The following is an 18,889-nucleotide window of genomic DNA, read 5'->3' as shown; positions in this document are numbered from 1 at the left end:
TGGAATAGTCATCCTGAGATATTTGTGAGCAGACTGAAGCTATCATCTCAGCTATTTTATTATTTCTGAGAGCTAGTGGAGGGTGGGTGGGAAGCAGAAAAACAGCAGAAGTTTAAAAAGGGAGGAAGGGATAAGTAACAGGGCAAGAGAAGCCAGGGAATTACAGGGAAATACTGTATCCTTGAAAGAATTTGGTGATGAATAAACAAACAAAAAATTTGTAAGCAGTTGGAGGAAAACAAGGAAGTGAGTAGGAGCTAATACGGATTTGTAAAGAATAAACCATGTCAAACAAATATAATTGTCTATGGCAGGATAATAGCCATGTGAATTGGAGAGGAGTGGATGTCATATTTCTTTAGTTTAGAAAGGCTTTATAGCAGTCTCACAGGACATTTTTGTAAGCTGGCAGGAGGAACATGGTTAAGGTGAAAATAATTGTAGAGTAGGTTCAAAACTGCTTAAAAAACCTGCTCAGTGAGATGCTATTAATGTCAGAACAGAAAGAGCAGGGGGTCCACATAAGCCTGCCATGTGCTTTTTGGAGTTTCGTTAACATCCTGTGTGGTGGCACATAGGATACACTTACTGCACTGAGGATGATGGGGGGTTGGGAAGGACTGCACATTTTTTGGAAGGCAAGATTAGAATGAAAATTATCTTGAAAAATTGAAGACATGCTCTGAAAAGTTGGATGAAAGCAGAGACAATATACTGCACTGAGGAAATACCAACTGTACAAATACAGCATTGTGAGTGATGTGGAAAAGATCTTCATAAAGTGATTTAGGAGCATAATGAAGGAACAGAGATCAACAGTACTGTGCTCCTGTAAAAATGTATAATTGTATTATCATACATCATATAGGCATCATCTGGAGAGAGTCTAAAGGAGGTAAATATATATAGAGAGAGCAGAGCTGATAGTGTTCAGCAGTTTTTTAACTTAAAAAAGGTAGTGGACATATCACAGGTTTTGAGTGGATAAGCACTTTTGCACAGAGTAAAGGAATCTGGTGTCTCTTTCTGTAATATCCTAGAATAGGAAATACATGTATCAAATTTCAGGACGAAAATTTCATCTCAGATAGGATATTAGGAAAAAAGTTTGTAGTGGTAGGGATAAAGTTGCACCTGTCTATTCCTTAGAGAGGCTCTCAGTTTCCCTGCTGAGGATCTTTAAAACAGGCTGTGGGAACTTCTCTTGGGAAATGTAGAAATACACTGTGGCAGAGACTATATTTAATGTCCTTTTGAGTGTTCCTATCCAACCTTATTTTTCTGTGATTTTATGTGGTCCTTTTTGACATAACAAAAGGTCAGGTATTGTTATCCTGGGCATCTGAAGAGTTTTGCTTTTGCTACATCTCTTTTAAAGGGAGACATATTGGAAGTGAGGAGGATTGGATGCAGAGCTATTGTACATTAGGACAGAAGTGAGAGAGTGGCTTCCTGCAGTTTTTATTGCTTTCTCTCCCTTTGTGTACAAACTTTGGAGTAGGGGTGACAGCCTATTCCTGAATGTTCTGGCTTCATTTTTCATCCTACCCCACATGGACTATCCAAACCTCCCACCAAAACACGCTTCTTACTATCAGAGGTGTTATTATTAATTTTTGGGTTCCAGCTATGTAAAATATATTTCTACTCAATCTTTATATACATCTCCCATCCCTATCACTGCTTTTTTAGCCTCTTATGTAGTTGGTCTCTCACTCCCCTGCTCTCTCTCTCATGTAAGATAGAGAAGTTTTTTAACAAATTTCAAGAAAAGGCCCCCAAATCCAACATCAGTCCTTACTGTAGAACACCTGCTGTTATACTCAGTGAACCACATTGTTTGTACTTGACACAACTGTTTGTACTTGACACTAATGCACACCACATTCGCTCTTTTCCAGAGCCTAAAATACTTGCCGCCCTTTTGTCCCTGTTGTAGCAGGCTGTGCTGGTTTCACTGATGTGTGATTTGACCAGTTTTCTTCACAAATCTGTACATCACTGCCACCTTCTTCCTTTCAGCTCCTTGTCTTCATCTCCAGTTCACCTCAAATAAAGGCTTAACCTCCTCATGCTCTCTCCTTATGTGGGGCGCCTGCCAAGGCATCAGGAACAAGAGTTCCTGTTACAATTATTGCCTGTTACAATTTGGTCTTTTGTGCTGTCTGCCTCTTTTCTTGATTGTCATGGCCATTGCCCAGCAGCAGTATTAAAACTACAATCCAAACCAATTTATTGTACACCTTCTACCTGGCAGGTTAATGAGAAGGGCTTTTCAGCTGCTATTTGAGGACAAAGCTTTGGTTACAGACTGTCAATGCCTCATTTAATTTTTCTTTAGATCAGGAGGTAGCCTGTAGGCTTGAAGGCTAGACCAATTTGAGATTTTACATTTGGGTATTTTGGAAACCCAGCAATATTTTATATCCCTGAAAAAGTTATTTGACCTTACTGTAGGTCTGCAGCTGCATATTTTATGATACTGCTGTCTGTAATGCCCTGACAGAGAAGCCATTTCACCAGATAAAACAGCGATCAGTTTTGGCAGTAAGTCTTCTTGCCCACTTTGAGTAGCAGTCATGCTATCAAATGGAGATATCAAGCAGCTTTCTCCCAGGTAAAGTGAGAGCTTTGGCAGATGGGCTCAATCAGCTGGCCAGTTACCACATGCTAAATAATTTCCTTTTGGAGATAGCTGGATGATGTTGAAAATTTTTTCTTACGTGCTCAGTGGTAGCAGCGCCTTCTGCTAGGCTAAGTCACATCTCCTGACACTTCAGATGTTTGTGACTGGTGTGTGTAAGTGTATTTGATGAAGGCGTTCTGTGTATGGTCTTGACACTTTGCAACACAAGCTTTAGGAAGGAATTGGTTTTGCATGTAGTGCAGATTTGGATTCATGGCAGTATTTTTTTATCATGCTGAAGATTACCCTGTCTTGTGCCTAAGGAGAAAATCTAGTGAGATAAAACTGCATGGTGCCTTGGTCCAAAGAAAGAGTCAGGAATACCTCCCCCATTCAATGGTTGTAGCTAGAACTCTGCTCTGTGGGTGAGGCATCCAAAAGTGCTCGTAAGATTTGATGAAAGTACTTCCCAGATGAATTTCAATCTTGGGATTTTCAAATCCTACAGTGCAGATTATTGGCCTTGTGTTTTCCCTATAGTGGTTAGACAGCAACTTAGAAGATATTTTTCTGTATTTCATCCAGAGAAGTCCGATATGTAACATTAGGGTTTTTTTAAGTGGTCCTGAACGTACTTTAAAATGTACTTGGATACAGTCTTCAGCTTAGATTGTTTCATACATTTCAGTTCATGACTTTGTAATTTAAAAGAGAAGAGATGTGGTTTTTTACTCTTTCTTTTAAATTCTATAAATAAATGCTGGTTTTGATTGTAATAGTACTATATGTATGAGATCACTTCAGCTTGTAAATAAGTCTAATTTAATATACCTCAGTGACATGCAGATTCATGCAAGCTAGCTAGATTTGATTTTAAATCTTCCTGTTTATTTCCTGTATATTAAGCACTTAGAGTGACAGCCTCCTTCATTGTGTGAATGCCATTAATTCATGTTGTTTTGATTCCTGTGAAACAGGTTTTGCATTAGCATACATATCGTGCAATTGTCGTTTGAATTCAGCTCCCTCATGACTGATTGTTGCAGTCACAAAAATGGGGTGTCAGAGAGTTGTTATGTCATGTGGAATTTGTTGAAATCTCAAAGTAGTACTGTTTTTGCATGCTACTTCATAAACAAATGCATACTGGACCTTCTGAAATTTTTGAGCTTTGTTTTCTAGTGCCTGGATGTACATTTCAGCCCTGTCCATAGGAAATATTTCTTCTCATTTTTCTGTGGTGAACTTCAGTGACTTTGTTACTTTGAAGGGTAATGGCTGAGTGATTTGAATTTAATTTCCTCTAGTGCCAGTAACAAGAGATCAAACCAATAGCTTGTCAAATTTGTTGAGTAGCTGCAGCCATCCTGTTTTCATTTGGGCAATGACACTATTGCCTTTGTGTAACATAAGGGATCTGCCATGAGTAGAGAATCATCTGACTTTGATGTTAGCACCTGTGCTAGGAACCTGAATGCCTTGAATTTCCTCTCTGACAGTCACAGAGAGAAAGGTGCCTCAGGAGTGTGGATGAACCCACTGACCTCGAACCTCTGGAGATGTATTTCTCTCTCTCTGTCTTCATTGCCTAAAATGAGGTAGGGTAAGTCAGGACACCAGAGCTGCAGTCTTTACTTGTGCCACTCCTTCTAGAGGTTCAGCAAAAAGGTGTTCGATCTTTGAACTTTTGCATCCTGAAGTGTGAGATAAGTTCAGTGATTTAATCTCAACCTGTTCAAAATTCCTGTGCAGTGAGTAGCAATAGAAGGAACATCAAAGGTATATTTTTAGACCTTAACTTAGGTCACATATGAACTGAAAAAATAATACAATCAAAATCAAATCGAACTTTACTCAGTATTGCTGCCTCACGTAATAGGCAGTCTGATGTAATGATGCCTTATTACTGAATATGGGTGGGAGAAGAAAGTGAGTAAGACCATTACTTTTCTTAATTTGTTGAATAAACATGTAAATAGTTTTCTTCTTGTAAAATTGGCCAAAAAAAGGAAGAAAATCCAAGTTCCATCCACAGACTCGATCTTAGACACTACAAGATTGTGAAAACTGGCAAAAAACCCCCAACACTGAAGCCTGAAAGTGAACAGATAAAGAGTGAATAAAAGAGCTAAACTGAATTTCACGATACTAAAAAAATCATTTACCTTTGGAAGAATTACTGAAAGAAAATATATTAGCAGTAGTAAAATATTACTGTATCTATATATTGAATTTAAAATTAAAAGTAACTATTGGATCATCTAGTCAGACTTCAATTTGTTTCACTTCTATGAAACCTTATAGCTTGTGTCTGACTCCAGTGTGTCTCTCAGGTGTGTATCTATTCTTGACTAGTTTGCAGAACAGTCATTAGAAAAGAAACTTCTTGTTTCTTACAAAAACCATTTCACTGTTAAAAAATGTTCCTAATTCATCATTTTAATTTGTCTGGCTTCAACTGTTAGCTTTCTATTCTTGTTATACTTTTTTATGCCAGATTACACAGAACCTTAATTCCTAGTATTTTCTCTGTGTGAATCCACTTACAACAATTGAAGCACCTTTCAATATGCTTTTTAATAAACTAACATTATTTAGCTCTTTAGGTATTTTACTGCAAAATATGTTCTTCAGTGTTGTAATTTTCTTTTTTTTCTATAACTTCCTCAGTTTTTCAAATACTAAACTGTGATCAAAAATATGTATGTAAAATTAATCATAATTTGTATGAGTGTCATACAGAGAGGAACATTAATTCATTATTGCTTTGTGTATACAGTCTAGGGGAAGCACTGGCTTTTTCTTGCCATGATGTTATTGGGACCAATATATGCCTTGTTTTATCCCCTCATCTCAAACTTTTATGTGGCACCTGTATTCTATAATACGGTATTTCCATCCTCTTATCCTTTTTAATCTATAGGCCACAGGACATAAGATTTGCTTTCCTACCATTGTAACTTTGCATTTGCCTGTATTAAAGCAGGTTTTGGTTTATTTGATCAAGGTAACCAAATAATTCCAACTTGTTAGAATGTCTTGCTCTTATTGTTATTTATGTTTCTATCCTTATTCTTAATTTTATATGTTTCTCCCTCATTGATTCCGGTAGATCATGGTGATCATTTCACTGGCAAGTGTTTTTTTTGGCATGTCAGTTAATCAGTTTTCAGCCCATTTAGCTGGGGCTTTATTGATATTATATAGTGCCAACTTTTTAATCAGTCATGTGTTACTGAATTAATTGCTTTACAAAGTCAAAGCTAGGCAATTTTATTTGACAAATCTGTAATCTTATAAAAATCATGTTACTATGATGAGAATTATTTTATCTAAATCCATTCTGGCTGCCATTTGTTACATTAATGCTCTTTACTCTTTAGCAATTAGACTTTTTACCAGCTCACTCTTTCTTTTGTCTTGGTTGTCAGGCTAAGCAGTTGGGCTGCTTGTTCTTTAAAAATTAATGGCATTAGCATTCTTCCGGAATTTCCCTGCTATTTCAAGATTTATTAAAAATTAATGGAAGAGATGCCCTCAGTTATTTGGGCTTGTTGCTTTGAATATAATTATCCCTAGCAGATGCTGTCTGATATTCTCCTCAGTTACTAATTCTTGATTAGTAGAATCTGTGTTTGCCAAACTAAAATGTAAAATATGGAATGTTGCCAAAGCTTAAGCTATGTGTTTATGTTGTTCGTAAAGCCATGAGTCCTTAAGCATGCCCTATCTTATCTTTTAATGTGATAAAAATAATGAATAGATATAAGAGACAATCTGTTACCAGAAAGGGTTGAAAGCTTTATAGTTGTAATTACAGATATAATTATGAGAAACATTAAATATGGATGAAGTTTTCACACTTACAGTTTAAAAGATAACACAGATTTTGTTGTTGGATTAAAAACAGGAAACTGGCTCTGTAAGTATGGTACATGATGACTTTAGATTTAAATTTGACCAAAAGCAAAATGCTAAAATTATAAAATATCAGAGGAAGAATTGTGCCTAAACAAATCTGTAGTCCTTAAACCAGAGAGGTACTCTCTGAAATTTCTTTCACTTTCACCAGTGAGTTTGGATGACACTGTTACTGTATTCTCTAGAACCTGTAATAACTCCAGCAGCATCATGGTTCTAAGTCACAGTCTCTTTCTGCACAAGCTAGAAGATCTATCAGTAGAACTCAATTGCAGTATGGTGCCGTTTCACTGAAGTTAGCAATTATATATGTGTCTGACTTCAGTGAGAAGAGAGTTCGCTCACACTGAGTGCACTTTGAAAAAATTCTGCCCAATCATAATGATAAACTACTACTGCAAATTTTAGAACTATCAATATCAGTGATTTATTCATTAATATTGTCCTTTTTAAGATGAGATCATAATGGGGTAATAATTATGAAAATGTTAAATAGAAAACTTCATGATAGAAACAAATCTGTAGCAATTATTATAGCACAATATTATTATTCTAACAACTGTGCAGGAGCAGCTGTTATTATTGTTAGGCCTGTAAAAAGAGCACAAGTGTAAGGAAGTAGTCTAGGAACCATCTGTTAATAGCAGTTGTATGTTCAGAGTTTCCCACAGGAGAAAAGGATTTCATTGGATGAACACAGTAAGAATTAAGATATGGCTTTGGGAATAAGAGACACATTTAAAAGGACAAAGTGAAGGAAATTTGCCTAGGTGTTTAGATTGTTTTCATGGTCGCTAAGCAACAAATAAACTTTAAGCTTTCTCCATTTTACTTTTTTACAAGGAATCAGGTGATACAAACAATTTTCCATCTAGGCTTCCTATCTTTCAAGTTCCCAGAGTTTCTGAAAACAAATGTAACTTGGAATACAAAATAAAAATTTTAATATTTTTGACTACCTAATGATATCATCAGGTGTGTAGTAATTGCCATGAACTATCTGAGCTTTTAAGAGGATAAATTCTAAATAGAAAAGTAAATTTAAAACTTCCCTTCTGCACAATGTTTCTGTATGATATTGTCATAAGAATCTTAATTGCAGATTTTCTCATTTTTATTGGTATAAAATTACAGCCATTAGTAATGGTTATGCCATGAATATGTTTTTTTTCTTTCTAATTCTATAAATTATCTTCATTAGGGAAAGTCTTTTGATTGGAGAACAAGGTCATGTGCTCTATAACTGGCTGGAGGTATGGGGGGAAAACAAACTAAGGCTGATGACTTGGCTGATGATAGGAAGTGTTATTTTTTTTGACTTGAAGAGTTTTAAACTTGATGCACTTACCCATGTGCAGGCATTTGGTGTTACTGATGTATCCAAGACACTCAAGTAGGATACAGGGCTCTCAGAGATGTGCAACCTCCTAGATCAGCATCTAAATGTTAAAAGGGCTACCACAAGGCATCCCAAAGGCCCCAGTAATCAGTGTGAGGAAAATAAAATTGAATTACAAGTCTTGGCTATATTCATGGACTCATTTGTGGGAGGGAGCTTTAAATCTAGAATATGAAGTGTTGGTGACTAAACTAACTTATTCTGCATTTGGTGTGAAAATCTGTTCTTTTGTATGATTCAATGAATTATAAATAAATTTGTAAAAAAGGAGTTTTTATTTTCTACCCTAGCAATTAGCATTTACTATGTCATATTTTTGACCTGAGAGGTTCCACTACCATTAATATACATCTATACATATTTTGCTTTTATCTTTTGTTGTTTCAAAAGTGGCTCCAAAACACTGTTAAAATCAGAATGCTCTTGTCACAGTTGACCTTACTTTCCAACTATGAATTCAGCTTGTAGTTTACATCTCATTTCATAAAATACTGATATAAGATAAAATTTAAAGCTTTAAAAAATGAGTTCATGGACTATAATCATTGTGTTGAATGGTGCAGGGAAGTTGTTTCATAGTAGTAGATCACCCTGATCATCAGAATAAATACAAATTAATTAGATGTTATTGACCTATATATGTAAGAGAGCAGTGTATTATTATTCATCAGACAACTTGTCTAAAGTCAATGTAGAAACACAGTATTACTTCATCAGAAAGTATTTATTTGGGAGATCCTAGCCCATCATCCATTTAATTTCAGCTTCAGGAACAACTTCTGTGTACCATGGAGTTCTCTGAATTTATTTTAAGTTTCTTGCTGGAGTCTCACTAACTTGGTTCTTTTCCCTTGTGTTCTGGCAATACGGCAAAGCAGAAGCATCTCTTCTGAAATGTACAGGAATGGATTTTTTTTTTTTTTTTTTTGGAGTTTTATGTTCAGAGTTAGATGTCTAGCAGAAGAAAAGACTATAATTCTTGGTATCTAAAAGAAAAATATTTTATCAGTCATCTGATCTAAGCTTATTTCTGTATTAGTACTTTCCATACAGCAGTGTCCATTTTGTGTTTAGGTTCTATCACTTTCTGAATTCATTACTTGACATAAAATCACAATTATTGAGAGTAACCTTTAAAGTCTTCAGAACTGCATAATCTTTCTCTGTTCTCAAAGGTTTTTTGTTATCCTTCATCATATGTTTGGTGTGATTTTGATGAAGCTGGGTTCATAAGGTCCCCCAGGTCACTAATGAAAATGGATCGCACAGAAATCAGTGCCAACTCCTCTGAGACCCCAGTTAATGTATTGCTCCCTCTTTGGAAGCTGCACAGTTACTACTTATTTGCTTCATGATGTACCAGCCATTTTTATGTCTGCTGTGGTATTTTTAACATGCAGTAGCTCTCCAGTCAGCAGCTGGGCAGTGCCTGGTTTTGTACAGGGACAGACATGAGGTTCCTTTTAACAAATGCAGAAAATCCTTCAGCTCCAGCTAAGTCATTTTTACTTATTAATTTCTTTACCTAACTGACCATTTGAAATGATTTTTTTTATTACCTTATCAATAAATATACCTCTTAGGTTTAGTTTTGGGGTTTTTTAAAATTTTCTGGATCTGGAAACTACATAAGAAGCTTGCTAATTTTGAATAGCTTTCTGGTCATATCTTAGAAAATTAATAGAATACCAGAATAAAAAAATCCCATTTTTTTCCCCATCTCTATTTTCAACAGAGAAAGTCAGGCTGGCAGAAAACAAGAAGCTAGAAGCTACCGTGGTAATTTGTCTCTTAAGGTGTCAAAACCCCTCTTTGAAGAACTGCCCTAATAAGGAGAAGGTACTAAAAGAGAGATTGTTCTCACATCACACAGTGGTTGAAAGACCAGTTTTGTAACAGATGCCATGGAAAAGAGGCACTGTACTCCCAAGAGATAACAGTTCAGGTTCTTCCTGTGATGTACACATGTATGTAATCATAACATTCTTCAGGCACTTAAAAACATGTCAGAGTAACAGTCCTATGTCTTTTGCAACAATCTTGTTATTGAAGGATGCCTATCAAGTGATGTGGAGTCAATTATCTCCTTCTGCATCCTTGGCATTCCTGTGGAGAACTAATTTCTCAGCTCGCTTGTTGGGTTGATGCTGCACTCCACAGACATTGAATACTCTGCATAGAAATATTGTTGGTCTATTGGGATGAATCATTTCTTCTTCATAAATTTATCTGGGCACCCTGTTCAGCAAGACATTTAAGCACATTGCCTAATTGAACTTTTGAGATGCTTAAAACTAGGTATGTGCTGAATCAGTATCTCAGTACTTAATTGATATTGAGTATGTCCCATGAAGGAATAAAATTTAAGTCATCTTATATTGAAAACATCTGGTGAGTCTATGCTTATTTACTGTCTAGAGGCAGAACACAATTTGCCAAGTGACAGTGATCCAAAAAGGCCTGTATCTGTACAAGTGCTATAAGCAGAGATTCTTCATTTTTACCCTAAATCATACTCAATGCATGGGGTCAGGTTTTTTTTTTTCTTTCAGAAGGAGGTTAAATAAAAAAATTGTCTAGGTTTAAATGAAGCACTTAAATGAATGCTTTTCATTGCAGTGATTGAGCCAGCAATGCTTTTAATAATATGCCCTCACACTGCTGGCCTCTTGGGATTTGAGGGATTTTCTAATGCAAACCATGATGTGAAGTTCATTAACTACCAGTGTACCAGTGTTCATTAGCTACTGGGGTTCTGAATCTGCCTGAGCCAATGAATTAATCTTAATTTCTAAAAATATATGTAAAATATTGTTTTATGTTAGTCCTATATATTATAATGACTTTTGGATGGCAGTATCATAAATCTAACATAAAGCATACAACTGGGTATGAATTAACATCTTCTAGTTTAAAGGAATTAGGGTGCACAGATTAATTTTTAAATACTTGAGTGACATGTGCTGAGCATGTTTACAAAAGTGGAACAAATACACATATGCTTGTGTATCTTGTATTTTTAGTTATGCACATTTGTAAATTTCAGGGTGTTCTTTAAAACTCCATCTGGAACTGTGCATGTCTGTGTGTGCATCCATGCAGATATATATGTCTCCCTGGTATCATGAAGAAATGACTACAGGATAGATGTGACAATAGTTATTTATCTGCATTTATAATTGCTTAGGAAAAATTTTGTAGGAAGCTTTGGTTTCACACCGACAGATTTCAACTAATGTATTGCTATTCCATGCAGTGCATAAAAGCAATAAAAATAAAGTAATTAAAGCTTCTGTTCACCCAATTTAGTTGTCAAAATGCATCTGTGAGTTAGATTAAAGGAAAAGGACTTCAGAAAAACAATAAGATGCTAATTATCCTAAAGGGCAGGCTGAAAAGTTTCCCCTTTTCTGTGGACAAGCAAGATTAAAATGATATATTTTAAGACACTGGTTAAAGCCTTGGGATAACAGGGTGAATACTACAACATTTTTTTGTAACTTTCAGCAATTCATTTTGGGTGTTTTTATACCAAAAGTCTGTGCTGTAACCAGGAGGTCAAAATCAACCTGAACATGAATGGAAAATGGTGTTGACTTTTTTTTCTCAGACCAGAACTCACTGTGATTAGCTTTTCACATCTGATTTGAAATTGCCCTAGGCCTGAACCAAAAATCAGGGTTTTCATATGCTGGGTGAGAGAATACAAGCAGGGAGAAAAACAGTTGTTGTTTAGCTGTGTGCTCATTCAGCAGAGTTGGAGCCTTATTTGGACCTTTCTTCTCTTTGGTTTGCCCAGCAGCCCTACAGCACAAGTGATGTGAATCCCCACTTCTGTGCTGTGTGGCTTTGCAGACCCTGACAGGGACCTGCTCAGGGTGGGGCGGGATGGTTTGCTGAGGTTGCCTCTTAACCAAACGACTTCTGGGAAAATGGGGTGACCAGTCTTTGGTTTTGGCAGAGGACTGTGTATTGTGATTATTAACTGGGCACTGTAAGTGATTAGGGGGAATCAACTGCCTGAGCTTCTCCTTCCCAAAGTTTGGGAGTACTTAGGTAACCCGTATTTATGTGTACATGCCAGAGGCATATATTTAATAGAACAGAGAGCAACAAACTTGTCCCTCTCCTTTTAGCTTCTATGGCCCTTAGCTCTGGGCCTACCTAAATTCCCATTTTGCCCAGTGTGATAAAGCCTCCAACAGCTCAACCACAGCTGCCAGAGAAACAGGGAAAACAAGTGATGCTCAGCCTCTGACAACAGTGAAAAATGACCAACACTGTGTCACTGTGTTGGGGCACTGTCCCTTGTCTCATGATCTTTCTATTTTAAAATGTTACTAACGGTCAGTTACATAAATCAGTTTGAACCAATTCAAACCAGTTCAAATTTTTTCACCTCTTCTACTAAATCATTGCTGGACTGACCTAGAAGTAAATCAGATCTGTTTCAGTCGCAGCAGTGCCTAGATACTAATTGCACTACACAAGTAATGGTTTGACTTCTTTCCTGTGACCCTTCATCCATGGTGGAAACCTGTCCTGACCAAGTTACAAGAAGCTGAATACATATTCAGGTGATTGACAAGTCATCCACAAGGATCCTTTTAAGGAGTGTCAAAGCAAGCACAGGTAATGCCTTTGTAAGTCAAAGTCATAATATTGGCTGCAGTTGAACACACTCTCAGGATCTGCAAAGGAGCTTGAAACATCGTGTCCAAATTGCATTACAGAGCAGTTGGAACAGCTGAATGTTAACTCTTCCATTTCTTGGAGAGTCTCCATTTTTATGGGATCTCTAGGCATTAGTATGAAATTTCTGCTGTTAGTATTTCTACTGTCATTGCCTAAGGCTGAAGTTGTAGGAGAGTGTTAGCTTGCTCTTTACAGTAAGTGCTTAATTAATGAAAACAGCGTATACCAAAGAACATCAGATAGTAAAAATAACTGCTGATGAACTTTTCACTTTAGTCCTCTCACTTTCAACACTTTCAGATGTGTAGTTTTGCTATGGGCTGAGTTTATGTAACAACTTAATTTTGTATTTTTCACAGAAATGTAACCTGGAATAATTTAGCTATCCCAGACACCCACTGTTCCAGAGAGCTAGAAGAAGGTTACCAGTGCCCACCTGGATTTAAATGCATGGACCTTGAAGATCTGGGACTAAGCAGGCAAGAGCTGGGCTACAGTGGCTTTAATGAGATAGGTCTGTCCTACTGGTAAAATCCATTTCAGTATCCATTTTAAAATGTTTTTGAGATGAATGGAACAGATAGTTCATGTCTGTACTGAAAAGACATCCAGTGCAATCAGTATTCTACTCAAGTAGAGCACATGCCAGAAGGAGAGGCTGTGCTATTTGCTTTGCAGTTAAGATATATTTTTACATTGCCTGGGATCCCAGGATTTAAATAACTTTAAAACAATGTCTTTATAAGGAGTCAACTGTTGATTATCACCAGTATGCAAATGTGATGACTAATTTCTGTGTTTTATTTTTGATTCATTTTAGAGTATAAAATTCCTTCTGTTTGTCTAATTTTAGTAGTAATTCCCATGCAAAAAAAAACCCATCCAGAATTACTTTGATAATCATCTTGTTACTAAGGAGAAGATGGGAGAAAAAATGATACCATGTTATCTGTGGCAATCTTGATCCAAACTGTGTAAGTCAGAACATCAGCCAGAAAAATCATTGAGAGTCAGGCAGATTTTGCAAAACTGGTGCAATTTGTGTTCTGTGCAAATCACTGCAGTTACCAGGAGAATACGTTCTCTGACAGCTGCAATGTGTTGTGCCATCCCCATGAGGAAATGAGTGTAGAACACAAAAGCAGGAAAGGTGGCAAGAGCATGGGCAGCCGTGGCAAGATCTGCATCCAAATGGAAAATATGCAGTTACTCTGTCAGAACATTGTGGTTATCTCACATTTATTTAACAGACAGAGGTCTAACAGGAGTCTGCAGCTGTAAATTTTCATTTCAGGACAGGTAGGGAAGTACCTTCAAATGACAGAACATACCCACAGGCTGAATTCTTTCTGATGCATCTCTTTGACTCTGATAAGCTTTTTTTTTTCCTTTTCATTTTTCTGGCTTGAGCTCCAGACTGTTATCCTGGCCTCAGCTGAATTTGAAGGTAATGAAAAGATTTAATGACTGAATGTCTGCAATCCAAAAAGTTTTTTTGAGTATCGAAAGTCTTTACAGCTGAAATTGCTTCAGTTGGTTCCTAAATATTCAGGTTGCTGAATATACACTATGAGCCAGAGAGTTACAAGAAAGTCTCAGAGTCCTGCTACAACAAGTACTCTGTAATACCAAATAATTTCTGAACAAAAAGTCCCATTTATATCCTTTATTTTTTCTTGTGAGAGGGAGAAAAACCTGATTTCAACCAAGCACCATTCTGTTTTGACTCCCTGTGGGAGTCAAAAGAGTACCATTTGTACCAGTACTGCTAAATGAATAACACTATCAATAGTACCAAATTTTCTATAATTTTTTTCTTCTGTAGATCTCAAAGGATAATCCTGTCTGATCTCTCAGTCAACCTTGAGATTTACTGCCATGCCTGGAAGAACATGGGCTGAGTTCACACTGGAAGGGGAGCACAAGATAGGGGTATTGTCAGAATAATTAGGCCTCAGATTGAAATCACCCTTCTTATCTTGACATATGAAATTATTAGTGGCATTGAAGGGTGTTGTTCTAGCTGCCTACCTGGTCAACAGGGAAAAGTAGTTGCAATGTCTTAGACAAGCTTCAATGGGTAGAAGAGTTGAATGAGACCCAGAGTGCTTAAATAAAGGAGGCCAGCTTGTTTTAGTGATGGGGGCAGGTTGGCAAAGGCAGGTGAAATGTTTTGTCCATGGATGCCTTCAAAACTGGTTAAAAAATCAGGACTGAAACTCTGGTCTCCTGAGTCATAGTCCTATGCCTTATCAATGTGTATTTCTGAGTATTGCATTTTAAAGGTCAGAGATAGCTAATAGACCTAGGAGACCTGTAGCTGATAAATTGTTTTTGTCTAGAAGTAGGTAACCAGGATATAACATCTCTAAGTACAGTAGCCAGAAGTTAAATTGAATATCAATTGAAGGCTGATTACTAAACTTAAAATACTGAGTAAGACACAGAAGCTTTCCTACAAAATGTTAAATAAGCTTCCTCAAATTAGGACTGTTACAAACAGGATTATAACCATCACGTATATCAATATTTTATAAATACCCTTTTTGTGATGCACCTTTGTATGTAGTTAACAGGTAAGTAATGAAATAAATCTTTTCTGTGTAATTATACTATTTTATTGTACTTTCATTTGTATTTCATTTGCAGTTATTATGATGCAGCCTGTCCTGTTGGATCCTGAAATCCTATCATTACAAAAATCACAAGAGTATAGCAGTTTTACAACTACTTTATAATTAGTAACTCTTAATTTGTGGCATATAAGTACAAGCTATGAATATTTGATCATTTCTGTTATTTTTGTTCTCTTGAAAGAAAAAAGAAGGGATTTTTACGATTTTATTGCGGGGTGAAGACCAAGCTGTCCTAATCAGATAAAAGTTAATAGAGTTTTTAATGCTGTGAATATACCAATTAGGTAGCTTCCTATTTGGAAAATACCTTGATTTTGGCCATACCTTGGTCCCACTTTTATAATTAGCTTTGACTTTAAAGGATGAAAGTTGGAAACATGATAGTGTTCGTTTTGGTACTTATTCAAATAAATAAAATATATTTATGTCTCAAGTTTTCTATTTTTAGTTCTGAGGTGTTCTGTTTATCTGTTTTATGTATGTTTCCATGCAAGCGTATACATATTGTTTAAGGAAGAACATAGTTATAGACTACTGATAAATGTGTCTTGAAGTCATCTTGTCAAGATAATTTAGGCCATCTCCTTCTGATGAGAAACAGACTTCATCATCTTTCCAGGCAACTTACTGTGTTGCTTCATTGTCTGTACTCTTAGGAAGATTTTCCTAAAGCATAACCTGAATCTTTCTTCTTTATGCCATTTAAGATAGTAATTTCTCACCTTATTCACTACTGGCATAGACAAAACCTTAAAAAAAAAGCGTTTCTGAATCTTTCGTTATGCCTTCCATATGGCTCTAAATGTTTCAGTCTTTTGCTAAAAGACTTACATTTTATACTTTGAATTGTTCTTACTGTCCTTCTCTAGACCTTCTCTGGCTGATTCAACACTTTGTTGAAATGCAGTGCTGTCAGAATACCCCAGTAGAGCCATAATTTTATGTGGTTTTAAGCTCTGTTAAAATTTCTACATCCCAGTGAGATGTTTTCCATTTTCAGAACAGCATGTTGTGGGTGATTCATGTTTTTCTAATTTATTACAGCCCTTGTGTCCTACTGAAAGAGCTGCCATCCCTGTTTCCTATCGTTTTTTTATTTACTTATTTCTTTTGAAATGTAAACCCTTACACTTGTCTCTGTTGAATAGCATACTTTCTTTTGTTTTTCCAGACTATTTCTTCAATTTGAAAGATCTTTTGGAGTTTTAAATCTCTCCTCCTGATTACTTGTGCTGCCTTTTATCTTACTTTTATCTGAAATGACATGAGTATCATTTATATTCTATCAACCTGATCAAGAGTGAAGAAATAAATAGAACCAGACCAAGATTAGTCTCTGGAACTTTGACAGTCTTCCTTTTCTAACAGTGTTTCATTAATAGCTGCTCATAAGGACACCTAACAAATGGTTTTGCACCCATCACAGAGCAGTGTCACCTAGCCATATTCCTATGTGTTGTCATGGCAAGACAGTGTTAAAAGACTTTAAAAGCCTTTTAAAAGATGTAGACCATCAAGTGTTTCCTTTCTCTTTACAAAACTGGCCTCCATTCCACATTTGTACAGCAACGATACAGGAAGATTTGAGCCATAGGTTGTCAAGTGCCTGTGCCCTTTAATATATATTAATAACATGATATTTACACAAGGTGATTGTGAAGATCATTTTCCAAAATAGGCCACATCAGCATATATCTACAGCTAATGCCTCTGTCCTTCAATGTGCATATTTCTAGACTGCATGTAGAATGAAGTAAAGACCAATTAGTATTGCCAATTTTGCAAGTGTAATCTCTAAAGAGAGCGCAGTTACTAAAAGCCAGGGAAGTTCTGTCTGGCAGTACCTCTGGAAAAGTTATAAGCAAAAATCACAGAGGTCTACCTCATAACTGTTCATGAAACTGAAGAATTGATGAAACAGGAGTCAATTAGCTGAGCTTTCAGTACCTCAAATCCTTTTGTCTCTGAAGTTCTGAAACGGGAGGAAGGATAGTAAGGAATGAATAAGGTACCCCTCTAGGTGAGGTGACTTCAGCTGTTTCAGGTTCCACCTGATGGGAGGCTACAGGAAGTTCTTGCTTTCCCATAGTAAATTGCTTATGAACTCAGTAGAAACCCAACTACTCTTTCCAACAGTTTGACACAGAACTTGACTTCTTAAGTAGGTGTTGTAACAGTGTGAGCCTTAATGTAAAATTGAATCTTTTATTCTTCAGGGTGCCTGAAAGATTTTTTGAGCACTACGTGTGGGGCTGAATGGAAGTAAGAGAAAGGATATGAATGAAAGGCTTGGAAGCCTGTGTGGACGTGGGTAGCAAAGTTCCTCACTATTGACTGTACCTGTATGGTACTGTCAAGCTCTTCTCTTTCTCAGACTTCTTAGCTGGTTTTGATTCAGGCTACTATAAAAAGATTGATGTTTTCTTCATCTTAGAACAGCCTTCAGCCTTGTCTCCCACTGGTAGCATCAGATATGTTCACAGCTAGCCTGTTTCTTCTTTCTGATTGTGTTCTTTTCTTCTCTGTATTTTTTCTAGCCATGTTTAATTGCGTAGGGTGCAGCTGAGACCGTGACAGTATTATGAAGTGTGTAAGACAAGTTGAGCTAAATATTGAGAAAAATTACTTTTTTTTTTTGTGAACAGACACTACTAATTTTAAAAATTATTAGTCATATGATTATATTTGTTTAAGTATTTGCACCTAAAAAGCATAAATATAATTGTTGAATTAAATACGAGCATACAAGTCTTGGGAATTGGAGGGCTATGACAAGTACTTCTACCTTACATCTAACTGTTTATCTGAGTGTGCGTCTACCTTTACTCAATATTTAACATGGCAGTAACTGCTATCAGGGCCACACTGAGGGTGTTGGCAGAGGGGTCTATTCATAGGGTTCTGTTGAAAAGGGTGCTTCATAGATGCAAATGTGCCAGAATCCCCACTATTGTTGGATCCTGTACAGATTTCCTCCTTACCTGCACTTTCCACACTGTACAGATTCTTTTGCATTCGGGTTTTTGTAACATCAGCTAGTAATCATTCCACATGCCTCATGGGTGCAATCATCTGCAATCATCTACAGATGTACACTTGCAGCACATCACTGATTTCACTCTTCACATAATTCTGGAGAAGGTTTTTTCCATGATTTACAGTGATTTGCATTGCTTCAAATAGTCTCAAAACGAAAAGGAAGTCCCAAATTAAGATACCTAAAGGTTTAAAAATATTCTACAAAGTAAGAAAGAGAAGTTTTAGGTCATGAGAGACCATTGTGAAAGGAGGAGGAGGAGATCTAATTGTATCCTTATCATCAACCCATCTACCAATTGCTAGGGCTAGTATCCTATTAAATGATACTAATTACTTCTTGTACCTGCAAAGAGTATTTGAGAAAGACCACCATGTTAATGACCATTTTACATACAGGAGATAAACACTCATACTTTATCTTGAAGACAAATAACAAAATTTCCATGGTAAGGAGGGCTTCAAAGTCTATATACAAAGACTACATCTGTGTTAAATCTTACCTGCCTTACAGTAGAAGTGAACACTGCTCATTGGCACAGTGAGCCAGCAAAACCATCCGATTTTATGGCCTGT

At 36.5% G+C, this 18,889-nt stretch overlaps 1 protein-coding gene across 7 annotated transcripts in view; it reads left to right on the top strand.

Annotated features, from left to right (window-relative positions):
• NALCN (sodium leak channel, non-selective) overlaps positions 1-18,889 on the top strand; it is a 241,574-nt gene that overhangs the window by 40,126 nt on the left and 182,559 nt on the right. For 5 of the 7 annotated variants that reach the window (XM_032100136.1, XM_032100135.1, XM_032100131.1 and 2 more), the window contains one exon: positions 13,001-13,155. The exons of 1 other annotated variant lie outside the window; for it this stretch is intronic. In XM_032100136.1, coding sequence (XP_031956027.1) covers positions 13,001-13,155 — 155 coding nt within the window. Of the gene's footprint in view, positions 1-13,000; positions 13,156-13,175; positions 14,089-18,889 lie in introns of those variants that run through there. One more of the 7 variants, XM_032100137.1, reaches the window with a different exon arrangement.

This window comes from Corvus moneduloides, chromosome 2, assembly GCF_009650955.1.
Source record: "Corvus moneduloides isolate bCorMon1 chromosome 2, bCorMon1.pri, whole genome shotgun sequence".
Taxonomy (NCBI): domain Eukaryota; kingdom Metazoa; phylum Chordata; class Aves; order Passeriformes; family Corvidae; genus Corvus; species Corvus moneduloides.
Note: the sequence above shows the minus strand (reverse complement) of the source record. Positions and strands in the feature narration are given on the sequence as shown.